General features: G+C 43.0%; 1 protein-coding gene across 1 annotated transcript; it reads left to right on the top strand.

Annotated features, from left to right (window-relative positions):
* Positions 1-2064: 2064 nt before the first annotated feature.
* LOC109877909 (doublesex- and mab-3-related transcription factor 3-like) lies at positions 2065-11252 on the top strand. Its single transcript, XM_031829481.1, has 2 exons — positions 2065-2449; positions 11167-11252. Exons 1-2 carry the CDS (start codon positions 2065-2067, stop codon positions 11250-11252), a joined length of 471 nt encoding a protein of 156 aa, XP_031685341.1.
* The last annotated feature ends 8683 nt before the right edge of the window (positions 11253-19935 follow it).

The raw sequence follows: 19935 nt of genomic DNA, 5'->3' as shown, positions 1-19935 counted from the left end.
GCTCAGGTTTTTACATCAACTTGTTTCTGCCTCTTGTCCATCGGACTGAATCTTTACTTATCCTAAAGCTGAAGCCACGTGCCCCCACGAAAAAAGGTTCCTAACACCATTGCCCAAAGGGTGACTGAAAATGAAGGAAGTGCATAGGAGAGATATGAAACCATTTTATGTGCTTGCCCGTAGACGATGTTATCGGCCGTTAGCGGCCTTCCTAAATAATGCACAACTAAAAGTCACTCACAAAAAAATGGTATGCTACGCATTTGGCTGGCATGCCACGGGAGAGACGAGAGCAATCATGACATTGACAAAAGATATTTAGTGGAGCCAAATATTTTCGAATAGCCTATTCCACTCTGGCCATCTGTGGTAATATAGAGATGTGTAGTAGCCAAGGCCTATCTGTGCGTCTGTGTGTGGCGAAGCGTGCAGATGTGGAGCGATTGACAGTTAAGGAGCTGCGCTGGCTGTGCGTCTTGTGATGGGCTATAAATCATCATGGGCTGCAGAGCAACTCTCCTGTCCTCAGAACTGGATAATTATAAACTGATCCCATGTTCTCCTCCTCTCTTATTAGTCCCAGGCCCATATGTGCTGTAGGTAGGTTGCATATTGCTGGAATATTATCTAAATAGCCCTAGGCCAACGATGCATTTCTTTCAGAAGCATTCCTGAGCTGTAGCCTAAGTTTCCTTTTGACTCCTCATTAGATTTTCCAATCTTTGCTCAATTTCACGTCTTGTGGCCTAAAATATTTGTCATTCAAAATGAATTTGTGAATGAAGAATGGCATAGACTCCGACTTTCAGAATGATTCCCTTTTAAAGGCTGCAAACTTTAATAAACACTTTATTTGAAAAGTTTAGAAAATACTCTTTATAGCTTTAACTTCTCTTATTGCTTTTATGATATTTCAGTTAGTAGGATTAGGCTTTGGGTCGTTTGGTTCGCAATGGCAAGGTAGGATTTTTTCTAGCCTCGCATGCGTGCATCATTTCTGTCTTATAATGCTTTGCTCAAATGTAAGGTTTGTTCAAATTTCTCATTTGATTTTTATATGTTGCTATTGTTTCTTCTATCTCTCTCATTGTTTATTACCTTAGGTCCCCTCTGTTTTGGGGTTATTCTAAAACAATTTAAAACTTGCGCTGCTTTGTTGTGGCTCTTAGCTCTGTCTACATCATTCTCTTGCTTTGTGTAAATATAACATATTCATTGAAATAAGTTATAGCAAATAGGAATATAGGCAATTTACTCAGTGTCAACCATGCTTTGCCCTGCTGTGCGCTGCGGCAACGCCGTTGCCTGATCCAACGCTGATCGGAGTAATTGTTTGATATTGTGATTTTTTACTTCTCCATTCGGACAACTGCAATCTATATTCTGGTTGTCCGATTATTTTTTTGTACTTGCCCCAGACAAGCGGACAACACTTCATGTCTAGTCCTGTTGCTGTGTGTTTTGTCAATGCCCTGTAGCCTACAGTCCCAACAGACTGACATAACTGTCTTCTGGGCTGCATCGCTTTATTGCACTTAGGTTAAATAAGGTTTATTCTTATAGGCCTACACTTCAGCACGTCGCCTTCTGATTTATGAACTCTAGAATTCATTCTTCCATACGAGTAACCGTTCAATGTAAACGTTTAATTAAGTGTGTGGCATTCATTGTCCCGCTAGAGTCTGCGAAACCACGGAACATCTACCTCTCTCTCTCCCCAAGGATTCGTTGATCGGGTGCCAGTGATGCGCGACGGTATTTAGTTACTCGGCTCCATAACTGCGTGTCAGATAGAGGCTGATGCACGTGTGTCTTTATTGCCAGGGGGACCGGTGAGGTAGAGGTGGATCCAACCAGCACCTCCTATCGTGCAGACAGGACAGCGTGTAGCGAACAGCGGCAGGACTTGATCTCTTCACTCTCACTTCTGTCTGACAACTCTACTCTGCCTGGCCCGGGCCGCGTGCACACGCCCTTATCAGATGCACCTCGCGCCTCCATCACGTTGAGGAGGTAAAGTAGTGAGTGTGTGTGTGACTGACTGGCTGACTAACGGTGTGAGAAATGAATGGCTACGGATCGCCCTACCTGTACATGGGGGGCCCAGTGACCCAGGCCCGAGCGCCGCTCCAGAGGACCCCCAAGTGCGCGCGGTGCCGGAACCACGGCGTCCTGTCCTGGCTAAAGGGCCACAAGCGATACTGCCGCTTCAAGGACTGCACCTGTGAGAAATGCATCCTGATCATCGAGAGGCAGCGGGTCATGGCGGCGCAGGTGGCGCTCCGCAGACAGCAGGCCAACGAGAGTCTGGAGAGCCTGATCCCGGAGTCTCTGAGAGCTCTGCCCGGAATCACGGTGCCTGGACCCGGCGAGGGGAACCAGGGCCTGCAGCCCCGTTCTGGAGGAATGGACCTCCTATGGACCTCGAAACAGACTGCCAACATGCAGGGTAAGATGATGATAATGATAATCATAATAATAACATTCATAATAGGCTTTTATTTAAGCCTATACAGGTTTGATTTATTAACATTTATTCATATATATATATATGAATATATATATATGTGTGTGTGTGTGTGTGTGTGTGTGTGTGTGTGTGTGTGTGTGTGTGTGTGTGTGTGTGTGTTTATGTGTGTGTGTGTGTGTGTGTGTGTGTGTGTGTGTGTGTGTGTGTGTGTGTGTGTGTGTGTGTGTGTGTGTGTATAAATCATTACAAAAACATATCTCAAACCTGTGTATTTTATAAAGTTACAACGAAACCTATACCTGAGAAAGAGCCGACGTTTGGACAATTTAGTTCAACTTGGGTAGCCTACATTTAGGCTATTGGCTGCAAACTGCGGCTAATGACAACACTGCAATGGCAACAGTGCAAAACGCATTGCATTAGACTCTAAATTAAAATAAACAAGAATAGCCTTTTATTGTAATTATTTCTTTAAGTTGTAGGCAATTTCTTTATTATTGATATTCAAGCTATTTAACTTTCTAAAACGGCAAGATTCACTACATAAGTCAGCTTTATTTTTAATGTGTGTAGCTTAATATAATGTTTATACGGCTGTTAATTGGTTTGAGAAATTAAATGAATACAGACGTGATATTGTACCTCACAAACCAAAGCATGTTATGGGTGTTCAACCCAGGGGTTATGTCAACGGTGGCCTGACCTTACAGAGACACATTAATAGACATTGGAAGCGTTTATTTCCAGAACGCTATATCCACCATTTTTTTCGCATTTGTGTTTTTTTATGAGGAATGAATGCTTTTGTGTTTGTAAAATACAGTATTACTGCCCTCATATTTTGTATTCAAAGATTTTAGAACCCCTTTAAAAAATGCCGGGTAAATTATGACCCGATTTGGGTAATTTCTCTAACCCAGCGCTGCGTCACTATAAGATATACCCACCACTGGGTTATTTTGACCCAAAACGTTGGGTTACTTGATTGACCCAAAAAGGGGATAATTTTTTACCCAGTAGAGGGTTGCCTTTTACTCTTTATCTGGGTTATTGTAATTCATGTATTTTTGACCGAGCAATAGGTTTTCTTATTTTATTGCTGGTTTTTCTAACTTCTCTCTATTAAATCATCTGCAATTTTTTTATAAAGGTAAAACTACTTCTAACAATTATAATCATTGTCACAACGTTACTAGATTCTATGAAATTCTTAAAATGACATATGGCCAATAAGGAAAATTGTAGATAAAATACAAAATGTTTATGTTCAGATATTCATTTCAGCTACAAAATGAAGTCATGCAGAAGATAAACAGATAAGGGACACAGAAACCAAAACTTTAGAAGCACAATGCACCGTTAGAAAATCACAGCAGCCCTACCAATTAAAGCTGAGGAAATGGACTGAAGAAAAGTCAATCATTTACCCTTTCCTCCTCTAACACGTATCCATGTAAAACATAAACAGCGAAACATGATGTATTTAGCTCCAGAGCCTGCCCATTCACGATGGTGAATGCGGGGGAATAGAGGCGATTGTCCCGGAGAATCAGAATGAAGGGTTCGAGTCCCGGGTTGTTTGTGTCGCCTGGCGGAGATTTTCAGCCATATTTGTTCCAGCCTGAAGATGAGAGAATATGAGTATACAATGCTGAACAATAATCAAGACACATACACACACACACACTTCTGTATGCAAGACCATAATCTCCATTGGGTTGAGTCCAGACACTGTGCATGGTTTACAGTATTACAGTGTTGTAGTACTGAGTCCGGTCCCCAGACCACATATTGAGTGTCTCGGTCTTGAAACCCGACCAAACTCAACTCCATGATGTACGATGGAGTTTATCTGCGATTAGTGTGGCCGGACTGGAGCTCCGACGACACATTCAAATGAATATTTCAGCACAGAGAATAGGATAATGTCATGTGTAAATGCGAGCTATTTCTTGGGGGATGAAATCCGTCGTTTTTCCTACATTTGTTTTTAATCGCTTTGGTACATTTTCACAACTCTTTGTACAAAACTTCAAACTGGTCACACTTGTAACGCAGCCAGTCCTTCATTCAAACCCTGCCATGGTGCATTCATTTGGATTGTAAACATCTATCACCACACAACCATTTATTCAAAATATACGTTTATTGTGAAATGTAATGACAACATTGGTTTAAACGCCAAAACACAACATACTATCTTTCAATTTGGTCGTTTTAACTACCTGTTAATCCAATAGCAAAGATGTTTCGAGATACGTTTTCAAATCGTCCTTAGAAGAGCTGAAAGTCACATGCTGCAGTACTGTAAATTACACCGTTTTCACATTAGGCAATACACTTACATTACCCAACAAAATTGACAGACAATCGATAATTTCCATAATCTATCCAATGTGTAATCAAAGGTGTGATCAATGAAGACTTCCTCGACAATCATGCATGTAAAAAATTTTTATTTATTTTTCAGACACAATTGCAACATAGGTGTGCTGTCAGTAATCAAATGTAAGAAATTAAATTAAACAAATTAAATGAAATAAAATACAATATAACGCATTCATTTGCATCAAGCCTGTCTTGAGCATTTGGCCATAAATTCTCATCCACATCAGAGTGAATGTCCTCAGTCTACGCACCGCGGGAAAAATATTTTGTCATGGCGTATCCAAGCTTGACATTGGGCTGAATTGATGTCGTTGCATGCCTCATTCATGGCCTAATGAAAAAAAATGTCTCAATAGGTTTGATGAAAGGAGAGTATGGGGGCAGGTATAGGTTCTCGAATCGGGGATGGGCCCAAACCACGCCTGAATCACCTCTGCATGGTGGAGCCGGACATTGTCCCACACAGGTCTGCTCAATTTCTTTAAGAAACACAACGAGCTGTGCAGCGTTGTAGGATCCAAGTAATGGCCTACATCCTAAAAACATCATCTCCAGACATAGCTGCGGACATGGAGATGTTTCCCCAACGCTGTCCAGGCACTTGGACGGTCACCCGATGGCCGATGAGGTTCCGACAGTTGTGTTGTTGCCAGGGTGACGCCTGCTTCATCAACGATGGTCTAAAGTAGCGTGAAGCTCCATCACCCTCTAAAAATATATTTTGGTTAGTTATTTTAACAGTATAGTTCCAATGTGATATTGTGAAGTAGTGTGTGCATCAAATAGTAACAGTATTTGTAATTTTAAATGAACCTTTATTTAACTAGGCAAGTCTGTTAAGAACAAATTCTTATTTACAGTGACAGCCTATCCCGGCCTCAGGCTGGATGTGATTTAAAATATATATATATATATATATATATTTCACCTTTATTTAACCAGGTAGGCTAGTTGAGAGCAAGTTCTCATTTGCAACTGCGACCTGGCCAAGATAAAGCAAAGCAGTGCGACACAAACAACAACACAGTTACACATGGAATACACAAACATACAGTCAATAATACAGTAGAAATAGTCTATATACAGTGTGTGCAAATGAGGTAGGATAAGGAAGGTAAGGCAATAAATAGGCCATAGTGGCTAAATAATTACAATATAGCTATTAAACACTGGTGTGATAAATGTGCAGAAGATGAGTGTGCAAGTAGAGATACTGGGGTAGAAAGGAGCCAAATAAACAACAGTATGGGGTAGTTGGATGGGCTATGTACAGGTGCAGTGATCTGTGAGCTGGTGCTTAAAGCTAGTTAGGGAGATATGAGTGATACAACCCAGGATCGAACCCGGGTCTGTAGTGATGCGTTGCCTTAGACTGCTGCGCCACTCAGTCCCCTATATAGTGCAGTTGTTTCACCCGGTCGTTGTTTCTCTCAAAAGGCAACAGGTAAACGTCTTTCATACATACCTGCTGCCTCTTCAAAAGGCAGGCCATTGTTGGAAGGCTGATTGATGCGTCATTGGATAAGGTATCATCATTCTCCTCAATGGCCTGCTATGTCATCTGTCCACACTAGTCACTGCTCAACTCCATCGACGTCGAAGCTACAGTCTGTCCACACTGGTCACTGCTCAACTCCATCGACGTCGAAGCTACAGTCTGTCCACACTGGTCACTGCTCAACTCCATCGACGTCGAAGCTACAGTCTGTCCACACTAGTCACTGCTCAACTCCATCGATGTCAAAGCTACAGTCTGTCCACACTAGTCACTGCTCAACTCCATCGACGTCGAAGCTACAGTCTGTCCACACTAGTCACTGCTCAACTCCATCGACGTCGAAGCTACAGTCTGTCCACACTAGTCACAGCTCAACTCCATCGACGTCGAAACTACCCGCCGCCCACACTAGTCACAGCTCAACTCCATCGATATCGAAGCTACCCGCCGCCCACACTAGTCACAGCTCAACTCCATCGACGTCGAAGCTACAGTCTGTCCACACTAGTCACTGCTCAACTCCATCGACGTCGAAGCTACAGTCTGTCCACACTAGTCACAGCTCAATTCCATCGACGTCGGAGCTACAGTCTGTCCACACTAGTCACAGCTCAACTCCATCGACGTCGAAGCTACAGTCTGTCCACACTAGTCACAGCTCAACTCCATCGACCTCAAAGCTTCAGGCAGGAAGCGTGAGCATGTCAGAGATTATGGAGGAACCGTGAGCATGTCAGAGATTATGGAGGAACCGTGAGCATGCCAGAGATTATGGAGGAACCGTGAGCATGCCAGAGATTATGGAGGAACCGTGAGCATGTCAGAGATTATGGAGGAACCGTGAGCATGTCAGAGATTATGGAGGAACCGTGAGCATGTCATTGATTATGGAGGAACCGTGAGCATGCCAGAGATTATGGAGGAACCGTGAGCATGCCAGAGATTTTGGAGGAACCGTGAGCATGTCAGAGATTATGGAGGAACCGTGAGCATGTCAGAGATTATGGAGGAACCGTGATCATGCCAGAGATTATGGAGGAACCGTGATCATGCCAGAGATTATGGAGGAACCGTGAGCATGTCAGAGATTATGGAGGAACCGTGAGCATGCCAGAGATTATGGAGGAACCGTGAGCATGTCAGAGATTATGGAGGAACCGTGAGCATGTCAGAGATTATGGAGGAACCGTGAGCATGTCAGAAATTATGGAGGAAACGTGAGCATGTCAAGAGATTATGGAGGAACCGTGTGCATGAAAGAGATTATGGAGGAACCGTGATCATGCCAGAGATTATGGAGGAACCGTGAGCATGTCAGAGATTATGGAGGAACCGTGAGCATGCCAGAGATTATGGAGGAACCGTGAGCATGCCAGAGATTATGGAGGAACCGTGAGCATGTCAGAGATTATGGAGAAACCGTGTGCATGAAAGAGATTATGGAGGAACCGTGAGCATGCCAGAGATTATGGAGGAACCGTGAGCATGTCAGAGATTATGGAGGAACCGTGATCATGCCAGAGATTATGGAGGAACCGTGAGCATGCCAGAGATTATGGAGGAACCGTGATCATGCCAGAGATTATGGAGGAACCGTGTGCATGTCAGAGATTATGGAGGAACCGTGATCATGCCAGAGATTATGGAGGAACCGTGTGCATGAAACCGTGTGCAACCACACTCCTTTCATGACATATTAATATTTTATTGACTATTGAAACATGGGCTTCCTTCCTTTCTCGTAACCTTAGTTACCTACTGTCCTTTGCTTTCGTTTAAAGGTGCACCATACAGAAATCGCCATTTCCTGGTTGCAAAAACTCTAATAGTTAATTTCAGTTTCTATGACAAAACAAGCAAGAATAGTTTTGAGAATCATTGTACGATCTAAACTGTGAAATATATTTTCGAAAACCAAAAATATAGTATTTCCAGCTGTTTGAAGCTGGTTTACAAAACCCTGAGTAAAAGATGGAAAAAGCACAAAAAAATAAGAACGGGAAGCATAGAAATAGTGCACATAGAACCGATCTACCTCTTCTTAGACTGGCTTTTAATGAGAATGACAGATCTATAACACACATTTGTGTGAATTTGGTCAGTTGTGCAAAAAGTAAAATACTGCATCTTAAAAAAATATCCCATAACTTTTTTGCTTCTAAGAATTTTCTGTAACATGACATCGTTATGACATAGTTATGACATAGTTATGACACTGGATATCAAGTAAAGTGTTACAGAATGTTCTTGATTTTACTGGTAGGGAAAATATGTAACATATTTAGTATTTTTTTTATCATTTATACACGGGTTTGGGTTAGTGACAATTTATAGGGTTGATCACCATTCTGAATGTCTGCAGAATCCACATGTTGTTCTGAAATATGAACATAGAAATACTGGACATGTTCTACTTTATTATGGTGCTGATTTGACACAATTACTAACATAGTCTTGAATTGGACACACATTTTTCTGGTCTCGGTCTTGACTCTGTCTCGGAACCCTCGTCCCCGTCCCTGTCTTGACTTGGTAATAATGTGCAAATGTTGTACAATCTAGGTGTGGAAAGCTCTTAGAGTTACCCAGAAGTATTGACTCAGGAGTGTGAATACTGATGTAGATGCTTATTTCTGTATTTCATTTTCAAAACATTTTATTCACAAAAAAAAATAAACGCATACATGTTTTTATTTTGTAATTATGGGGTATTGTGTGTAGATTGGTGACAAACAAAATATTCATTCCATTTGGAATTCAGGCAGTAACACAACAAAATGTGAAATTAGTCAAGGGGTATGAATACTTTCTGATGGACTGTACCTGCACTGGTGGTAGGAGAAACACCCCCAGGGCCATGCCGCCTTTACTATCTGGGGGACAAAGACGAAAACATTTAAACGGAGAGTCAAAATGGATTGCCTAAACTTGGATGAACATTTGAGACACTCCTTTCATATCAATATGTAGCTAGCTAGCGATAGCTACCTAAAGTACCTGTGTCTGTATCCAGACTGAGACTAGCTAGCTATAGCCACCTATAATAACTGTGTCTGCACCCAGACTGAGACTAGCTAACTTTAGCCACCTAAAGTGACTGTGTCTACACCCAGACTGAGACTAGCTAGCTAACTCATGGGTACAATTAGGTTACAAATCATACAGCAACTGAAACACCATAAAAGCAATAATGATAACCTTGCCAACTAGCTAGCTAGCAACCATTGGACTCAGAGACAGGGAATAGGCCTAGGTAAGTAATAGCTAAGTAATAGCAATAATGATAACCTTGCCAACTAGCTAGCTAGCAACCATTGGACTCAGAGACAGGGAATAGGCCTAGCTAAGTAATATCTCTAGCTGGTCTAGCTAGCTAGCACTGAGGTAAAGTTGGTTTTATATTCACAGATTCAGACATTCAACAGACATTCAACAGACATTCAACAGACATTCAACAGACATTCAACAGACATTCATCAAACATTCAACAGACATTCAACAGACATTCAACAGACATTCAACAGACATTCAACAGACATTCATCAAACATTCAACAGACATTCAACAGACATTCAACAGACATTCATCAAACATTCAACAGACATTCAACAGACATTCAACAGACATTCAACAGACATTCATCAAACATTCAACAGACATTCAACAGACATTCAACAGACATTCAACAGACATTCAACAGACATTCAACAGACATTCATCAAACATTCAACAGACATTCAACAGACATTCAACAGACATTCATCAAACATTCAACAGACATTCAACAGACATTCAACAGACATTCATCAAACATTCAACAGACATTCAACAGACATTCAACAGACATTCATCAAACATTCAACAGACATTCATCAGACATTCATCAAACATTCAACAGACATTCAACAGACATTCAACAGACATTCAACAGACATTCAACAGACATTCAACAGACATTCAACAGACATTCAACAGACATTCAACAGACATTCATCAAACATTCATCAAACATTCAACAGACATTCATCAAACATTCAACAGACATTCAACAGACATTCATCAAACATTCAACAGACATTCAACAGACATTCAACAGACATTCAACAGACATTCATCAAACATTCAACAGACATTCAACAGACATTCAACAGACATTCATCAAACATTCAACAGACATTCAACAGACATTCAACAGACATTCATCAAACATTCAACAGACATTCATCAGACATTCATCAAACATTCAACAGACATTCAACAGACATTCAACAGACATTCAACAGACATTCAACAGACATTCATCAAACATTCATCAAACATTCAACAGACATTCATCAAACATTCAACAGACATTCAACAGACATTCATCAAACATTCAACAGACATTCAACAGACATTCAACAGACATTCAACAGACATTCAACAGACATTCATCAGAAATTGCCAAAAGCCATTTAAAAATGGAAAAATCGATGGAAAATGCACAGTTTGTCACAGAATCATAATTATTCATTATTCTAGAATTGTCTAGCATACTTTTACCACCTTCTGCTTTGAATAGAAATTCCAGTTTTGACTTGATAGAAATACATCAAATCTATAAAATGCCATTTAAAGCGATATAAATCAATAACTAATTCACTGTTTGTCACAGAAACATCAAACTAGGTATGATATATTCTATAAATGTCTAGCATACTTTTACAACCTTTGTTTTGAAGAGAAGTTCCCGTTTTGACTTGATAGAGGGCATGTAGTCTGTTTAGAGGGTGTTTTTCTAAGTTCTAACGAGTCTGTTATACCCTATTAGAAGGGGCCTGCATCTTCTGCATCTTCAGTCATATTAAATTAGATTACAAGAAAAAACTACGGGATGTAGGGGTCATGCCTGACTAACTAAGAAGACAAGTGGATGGATCAAGAGGACCAAGACAACCAAGAGGATCAACATGGGCATTCCACAGGAAAACTAAGAATAACATACAGTACTGTTCAAAAGTTTGGGGTCACTTAGAAATGTCCTTGTTTTTGAAAGAAAAGCATTTTTTTCGTCCATTAAATAACATCAAATTGATCAGAAATACAGTGTAGACATTGTTAATGTTGTAAATGACTACTATAGCTGGAAACGACAGATTTTTTATGAAATATCTACATAGGCGTACAGTGGCCCATTATCAGAAACCAAAACTGTCCTTCTTTAGACTAGTTGAGTATCTGGAGCATCAGCATTTGTGGGTTCGATTACAGGCTCAAAATGGCCAGAAACAAAAAGCTTTTTTTCTGAAATTCGTCAGTCTATTCTTGTTCTGAGAAACGAAGGCTATTCCATGCAAGACATTGCCAAGAAAATGAAGATCTCGTACAATGCTGTGTACTACTCCCTTCACAGAACAGAGCAAACTGGCTCTAACCAGAATAGAAAGAGGAGTAGGCGGCCCCGGTGCACAACTGAGCAAGAGGATAAGTACATTAGAGTGGAAACAGACACCTCACAAGTCCTCAACAGGCAGCTTCATTAAATAGTACCCACAAAACACCAGTCTCAACGTCAGCAGGGAAGAGGCAACTCCAGGATGCTGGCCTTCTAGGCAGAGTTGCAAAGAAAAAGCCATATCTCAGACTGGCCAATACAAATAAAATATGAAGATTGGCAAAAGAACACAAACTGGACAGAGACAGAAAGGTTAAAGACAGGTTTTAAAAGTATACTAGACATTTATAGAATAAATCATACCTAGTTTGACGATTATGTCATAATTAGTGAAAACGTTACTGATTTACATAGCTTTAAATGGCATTTTATTAATGTTATGTATTTATATCAAATCAAAACTGGAATTTCTCCTCAAAACGAAGGTTATAAAAGTATGCCAGACATTCCTAGAATAAATCATACCTAGGTTTGTGTTTCTGTGACAAACAGTTCATTAGTTATTGATTTATATCGCTTCAAATGGCATTTTATAGATTTGATGTATTTCTATCAAGTCATAACTGGAATTTCGACTCAAAACAAAGGTTGTAAAAGTATACTAGACATTTATAGAATATATTATATCTAGTTTGATGTTTCAGTGACAAACGGTGAATTTTTAATTGACTTTTGGCGAATGTCTGTTGAATGTCTGTTGAATGTCTGAATCTGTGAATATAATTCCAACTTTACCTCAGTCTAGCTACCAACCATATTACATTACAACTCAGAGACAGGGAATAGGCCTAGCTAAGTAACATCTGTAGCTGGTCTACCTAGCCAAAGAGAAAGAGAAACCTAGTTTACGTGAAACAATTGACCAAACTTTAACAAAGTCTTACATATCTGCTACCACACACAGCACAGTGAAATAGCTTGCTAGCTAGCTAGCTAAATTAGCCAATGTTATGTAGCATATATGGGGTAATATGCTACATAAAATTATTTACAATTGTTAATAACTGAGATATTATGTAATTATGATAGCTACTTCTATTTAACCTGAATGGATAATTAGAAACGTCAGCTTTTTACTCAGTTTTTGGTTAGCAGCAGGTGGGCCTTTCCCATTTGTCCATTGAAAAGTAGGCCTAATTCCACTCAGCAATGGCTGCACTGATAGACTTATGACAGATGCAATAGTCCTCATTCATGAGTTTGATGGATCACGTTGACCTTCTGGTTTTGGCGGGAGAATTAACCCACTCACTAGGTCATATTTCAACATCCCAGCATCAACAAACCAACTACAAACAAATCAAATTAAAAACCAAATCAATACACCCCAGCAGTTGGGTCATCCACACAACAATGGAGTTGGGTCATCCACACAACACTGGAGTTGGGTCATCCAGTCACCCAGCAGGTGGGTCATACACACAACAATGGAGTTGGGTCATCCACACAACACAGCAGTTGGGTCATCCACACAACAATGGAGTTGGGTCTTCCACACAACACTGGAGTTGGGTCATCCACACAACACTGGAGTTGGGTCATACACACAACACTGGAGTTGGGTCATCCACACAACACTGGAGTTGGGTCATACACACAACACTGGAGTTGGGTCATCCACACAACACTGGAGTTGGGTCATCCACACAACACTGGAGTTGGGTCATCCAGTCACCCAGCAGGTGGGTCATCCAGTCACCCAGCAGGTGGGTCATCCAGTCACCCAGCAGGTGGGTCATCCAGTCACCCAGCAGGTGGGTCATCCAGTCACCCAGCAGGTGGGTCATCCAGTCACACTGCAGGTGGGTCATCCACACAACACTGGAGTTGGGTCATCCAGTCACCCAGCAGGTGGGTCATCCAGTCACACTGCAGGTGGGTCATCCACACAACACTGGAGTTGGGTCATCCAGTCACCCAGCAGGTGGGTCATCCAGTCACACTGCAGGTGGGTCATCCAGTCACCCAGCAGGTGGGTCATCCAGTCACCCAGCAGGTGGGTCATCCAGTCACCCAGCAGGTGGGTCATCCAGTCACCCAGCAGGTGGGTCATCCAGTCACCCAGCAGGTGGGTCATCCAGTCACACTGCAGGTGGGTCATCCACACAACACTGGAGTTGGGTCATCCAGTCACCCAGCAGGTGGGTCATCCAGTCACACTGCAGGTGGGTCATCCAGTCACCCAGCAGGTGGGTCATCCAGTCACCCAGCAGGTGGGTCATCCAGTCACCCAGCAGGTGGGTCATCCAGTCACCCAGCAGGTGGGGCATCCAGTCACCCAGCAGGTGGGTCATCCAGTCACACTGCAGGTGGGTCATCCACACAACACTGGAGTTGGGTCATCCAGTCACTCAGCAGGTGGGTCATCCAGTCACACTGCAGGTGGGTCATCCTCACAACACTGGAGTTGGGTCATCCAGTCACCCAGCAGGTGGGTCATCCAGTCACACTGCAGGTGGGTCATCTAGTCACCCAGCAGGTGGGTCATCCAGTCACCCAGCAGGTGGGTCATCCAGTCACCCAGCAGGTTGGCTCTCGTGGATGCAACAAAACTTCCTTCAGCTCAATAAAAGGGTGCCAAAGCTGGCAACCTCACCATTGACGACACCAATGTCTCTTCCTCCCTCCATGCATGCAACCTTGGCATCATCCTGGACTCCACCCTCTCATTTGACCATCAGACAGACTGTCATCAGACAGACTGACAAATTCTCATTCTTCCATCTCTGCAACATTGCAGGTCCTCCCTCTCCTGTCCTGCCACTGAAACCATCATATCTGCATTAATCTCCTCCAGTCTTAAAAACCTCTATGGGACCGGTATCCCACCCTCGGGACGGTTGAGCTAACATGCGCTAATGGAATTAGCATATTGTAAGTAACAGGAACATTTCTCAGGACATAGACATGTCTTATATGGGCAGAAAGCTTAACTTCTTCTTAATCTAACTGTTCTGTCCAATTTACAGTAGCTATTACAGTAAAAAAATAGTATGCTGTTGTTTTTCCTTTATTTAACCAGGCAAGTCAGTTAAGAAAAAAATCTTATTTTCAATGACGGCCTAGGAACAGTGGGTTTACTGCCTGTTCAGGGGCAGAACGACAGATTTGTACCTTGTAGGCTCGGGGATTTGAACTTGCAACCTTTTGGTTACTAGTCCAACGCTCTAACCACTAGGCTACCCTGCCTTGCTTGAGGAGAGTACACAACAACAAACAACGTATCACGGCAACTGGTTTGACACATTCACCTCTGAAGGTAAATAATGTACTTACATTCAGTAATCTTGCTCTGATTTGTCTTTCTGAGTGTCCCAGAGAAAATATGTAGCATAGTTTTGTTTGAGAAAATACATGTTTATATTCAAATGTAGGAAATGGGTTCTAAAGTTTGAACCCCTGCTGTTTCCTTTCAAATGGTATCAATAATATTCATATCTTTGCTTCAGGTCCTGAGCTACGGGCAGTTAGATTTGGACATGTCATTTTGGGCAGAAATGTTAAGAAAGGGGCTAAATCTTAAAGGATCTAAATCTAACTGCCTGTAGCTCAGGACCTGAAGCAAGGATATGAATATTCTTGGTACCATTTGAAAGGAAACACTTTGAAGTTTATGGAAATGTGAAAGGAATGTAGTAGAATATAATACAATAGATCTGGTAAAAGGTAATACAAAGAAAAAAACAACCGTTCTTTTGTGGGGTTTTTTGTACCATCATCTTTGAAATGCAAGAGAAAGGCCATAATGTATTAGTCCAGCCCAGGTGCAAGTTAGATTTTGGCCACTAGATGGCATCAGTGTACGCGCAAAGTTTTAGACTGATTCAACGAACCATTGCATTTGGGTTACAAATGTGCCTAATTTGTTTATTAATAACTTTTCACTTTTCAATGTTTCATCGGAATGTGTGTTGTCCGAATAGCAGTGAAAGTTGACATTGTTTCTCGAATGACATCACCAAGAGGTAGAATATGTAGTGAAAACAATATTGGTACTAAAACGGAACCTTGAGGGACACCAAAATAATGTGGTGATCGATGATGTCAAAAGCAGCACAAGGTCTAGGAGCACGAGGACAGATGCAGAGCCTGATGCCAACAGCTTTTGTGAGGAATGGGAGCTAAGATATAGGCCGATAGTTTTTAACATTTTCCGTGTCAAGGTTTGGCTTTTTCAAGGCAGGCTCTGTTACTTTTAGTGAGATTCAAATCAAATCAATTCAAACTATATTTGTAATTATTTGACCTTACAGTGAAATGCTTACTTATAAGCCCTTAACCAACAATGCAGTTTTACAAAATATCTAAATAAAGTAAGAAATAAAAGTAAGAAATATTTAAAGAGCAGTAAAATAACAATAGCGAGGTTACATACAGGGGTCAATGTGCATGGGCACTGGTAGGTCGAGGTAGTTGTGGTAATATGTACATGTTGGTAGAGTTATTAAAGTGACTATGCATAGATAATAACAGAGAGTAGCAGCAGGGTAGAAGAGGGGGGGGGGGCAATGCAAATAGTCTGGGTAGCCATTTGATTAGATGTTCAGGAGTCTTATGGCTTGGGGGTAGAAGCTGTTCAGAAGCCTCTTGGACCTAGACTTGGTGCTCCGGTACCGCTTGCCGTGCGGTAGCAGAGAGAACAGTCTATGACTAGGGTGTCTGGAGTCTTTGACAATTTTTAGGGCCTTCCTCTGACACCGCCTGGTATAGAGGTCCTGGATGGCATGAAGCGTGGCCCAAGTGATGTCCTGGGCCGTTCGCATTACCCTATGTGGCGCCTTCCGGTCAGAGGAAGAGCAGTTGCCATACCAGGCAGTGATGCAACCCATCAGGATGCTCTCGATGGTGCAGCTGTAGAACCTTATGAGGATCTGAGGACCCATGCCAAAGCTTTTCAGTCTAATGAGGGGGAAGAGATTTTGTCGCGACCTCTTCATGACTGTCTTGGTGTGTTTGGACCATGATGGTTTGTTGGTGATGTGGACAGCAATGAACTTGAAGCTCTCAACCTTCTCCACTACAGCCCCGTCGATGAGAATGGGAGCGCATTTGGTCCTCCTTTTCCTGTAGTCAACAATAATCTCCATAGTCTTGATCACGTTGAGAGAGAGGTTGTTGTCCTTGCACCACCTGGTCAGGTCTCTGACCTCCCCCCTATAGGCTGTCTCATCGTTGAGGGAGAGGTTGTTGTCCTTGCACCACCCGGTCAGGTCTCTGACCTCCTCCCTATAGGCTGTCTCATCATTGAGGGAGAGGTTGTTGTCCTTGCACCACCCGGTCAGGTCTCTGACCTCCTCCCTATAGGCTGTCTCATCATTGAGGGAGAGGTTGTTTCCCTGGCACCACCCGGTCAGGTCTCTGACCTCCTCCCTATAGGCTGTCTCATCGTTGTCGGTGATCAGGCCTACCACTGTTGTGTCACAAACTTTTACAGATGCACAATCGAGAGTATCCTGTCAGGCTGTATCACCGCATGGTACGTCAACTGCACCACCCACAACCGTAAGGCTCTCCAGTGGGTAGTGAGGTCTGCACAACGCATCACCGGGGGCAAACTACCTGCCCTCCAGGACACCTACACCACCTGATGTCACAGGAAGGCCAAAAAGATCATGAAGGACAACAACCACCCGAGCCACTGCCTGTTCACCCCGTTATCATCTAGAAGGCGAGGTCAGTACAGGTGCATCAAAGCTGGGACCGAGAGACTGAAAAACAGCTTCTAACTCAAGGCCATCAGACTGTTAAACAGCCACCACTAACATTGAGTGGCTGCTGCCAACGTACAGACTCAACTCTCTGGTCATCAGACTGTTAAACAGCCACCACTAACATTGAGAGGCTGCTGCCAACGTACAGACTCAACTCTCTGGCCATCAGACTGTTAAACAGCCACCACTAACATAGAGAGGCTGCTGCCAACGTACAGACTCAACTCTCTGGTCATCAGACTGTTAAACAGCCACCACTAACATAGAGAGGCTGCTGCCAACATACTGACTCAACTCTCTGGTCATCAGACTGTTAAACAGCCACCACTAACATTGAGAGGCTGCTGCCAACATACTGACTCAACTCTCTGGTCATCAGACTGTTAAACAGCCACCACTAACATAGAGAGGCTGCTGCCAACATACTGACTCAACTCTCTGGTCATCAGACTGTTAAACAGCCACCACTAACATAGAGAGGCTGCTGCCAACGTACAGACTCAACTCTCTGGTCATCACACTGTTAAACAGCCACCACTAACATTGAGAGGCTGCTGCCAACGTACAGACTCAACTCTCTGGTCATCAGACTGTTAAACAGCCACCACTAACATTGAGTGGCTGCTGCCAACATACTGACTCAACTCTCTGGTCATCAGACTGTTAAACAGCCACCACTAACATAGAGAGGCTGCTGCCAACATACTGACTCAACTCTCTGGTCATCAGACTGTTAAACAGCCACCACTAACATAGAGAGGCTGCTGCCAACATACAGACTCAACTCTCTGGTCATCAGACTGTTAAACAGCCACCACTAACATTGAGAGGCTGCTGCCAACGTACAGACTCAACTCTCTGGTCATCAGACTGTTAAACAGCCACCACTAACATAGAGAGGCTGCTGCCAACGTACAGACTCAACTCTCTGGTCATCAGACTGTTAAACAGCCACCACTAACATTGAGAGGCTGCTGCCAACATACAGACTCAACTCTCTGGTCATCAGACTGTTAAACAGCCACCACTAACATTGAGAGGCTGCTGCCAACGTACTGACTCAACTCTCTGGTCATCAGACTGTTAAACAGCCACCACTAACATTGAGAGGCTGCTGCCAACGTACAGACTCAACTCTCTGGTCATCAGACTGTTAAACAGCCACCACTAACATTGAGAGGCTGCTGCCAACGTACTGACTCAACTCTCTGGTCATCAGACTGTTAAACAGCCACCACTAACATTGAGAGGCTGCTGCCAACGTACAGACTCAACTCTCTGGTCATCAGACTGTTAAACAGCCACCACTAACATTGAGAGGCTGCTGCCAACGTACTGACTCAACTCTCTGGTCATCAGACTGTTAAACAGCCACCACTAACATTGAGAGGCTGCTGCCAACGTACAGACTCAACTCTCTGGTCATCAGACTGTTAAACAGCCACCACTAACATTGAGAGGCTGCTGCCAACATACTGACTCAACTCTCTGGTCATCAGACTGTTAAACAGCCACCACTAACATTGAGAGGCTGCTGCCAACATACAGACTCAACTCTCTGGTCATCAGACTGTTAAACAGCCACCACTAACATAGAGAGGCTGCTGCCAACGTACAGACTCAACTCTCTGGTCATCAGACTGTTAAACAGCCACCACTAACATTGAGAGGCTGCTGCCAACGTACAGACTCAACTCTCTGGCCATCAGACTGTTAAACAGCCACCACTAACATAGAGAGGCTGCTGCCAACGTACAGACTCAACTCTCTGGTCATCAGACTGTTAAACAGCCACCACTAACATAGAGAGGCTGCTGCCAACGTACAGACTCAACTCTCTGGTCATCAGACTGTTAAACAGCCACCACTAACATTGAGAGGCTGCTGCCAACATACTGACTCAACTCTCTGGTCATCAGACTGTTAAACAGCCACCACTAACATAGAGAGGCTGCTGCCAACGTACTGACTCAACTCTCTGGTCATCAGACTGTTAAACAGCCACCACTAACATAGAGAGGCTGCTGCCAACGTACAGACTCAACTCTCTGGTCATCAGACTGTTAAACAGCCACCACTAACATAGAGAGGCTGCTGCCAACGTACAGACTCAACTCTCTGGTCATCAGACTGTTAAACAGCCACCACTAACATAGAGAGGCTGCTGCCAACGTACAGACTCAACTCTCTGGTCATCAGACTGTTAAACAGCCACCACTAACATAGAGAGGCTGCTGCCAACGTACAGACTCAACTCTCTGGTCATCAGACTGTTAAACAGCCACCACTAACATAGAGAGGCTGCTGCCAACGTACAGACTCAACTCTCTGGTCATCAGACTGTTAAACAGCCACCACTAACATAGAGAGGCTGCTGCCAACGTACAGACTCAACTCTCTGGTCATCAGACTGTTAAACAGCCACCACTAACAT

This window comes from Oncorhynchus kisutch, linkage group LG8 (assembly GCF_002021735.2).
Source record: "Oncorhynchus kisutch isolate 150728-3 linkage group LG8, Okis_V2, whole genome shotgun sequence".
Lineage (NCBI taxonomy): Eukaryota > Metazoa > Chordata > Actinopteri > Salmoniformes > Salmonidae > Oncorhynchus > Oncorhynchus kisutch.
This window is presented reverse-complemented; position numbering and strand designations above follow the sequence as displayed.

What these genes read in the sequence shown, in the direction of transcription:
- LOC109877909 (XM_031829481.1), top strand. Translation starts at nt 2,065, where the DNA reads ATGAATGGCTACGGATCGCCCTACCTGTACATGGGGGGCCCAGTGACC. An exon ending in ACAGACTGCCAACATGCAGG is followed by an intron (nt 2,450 to 11,166) that starts GTAAGATGATGA and finishes ATACCCTATTAG; the next exon opens with AAGGGGCCTGCATCTTCTGC.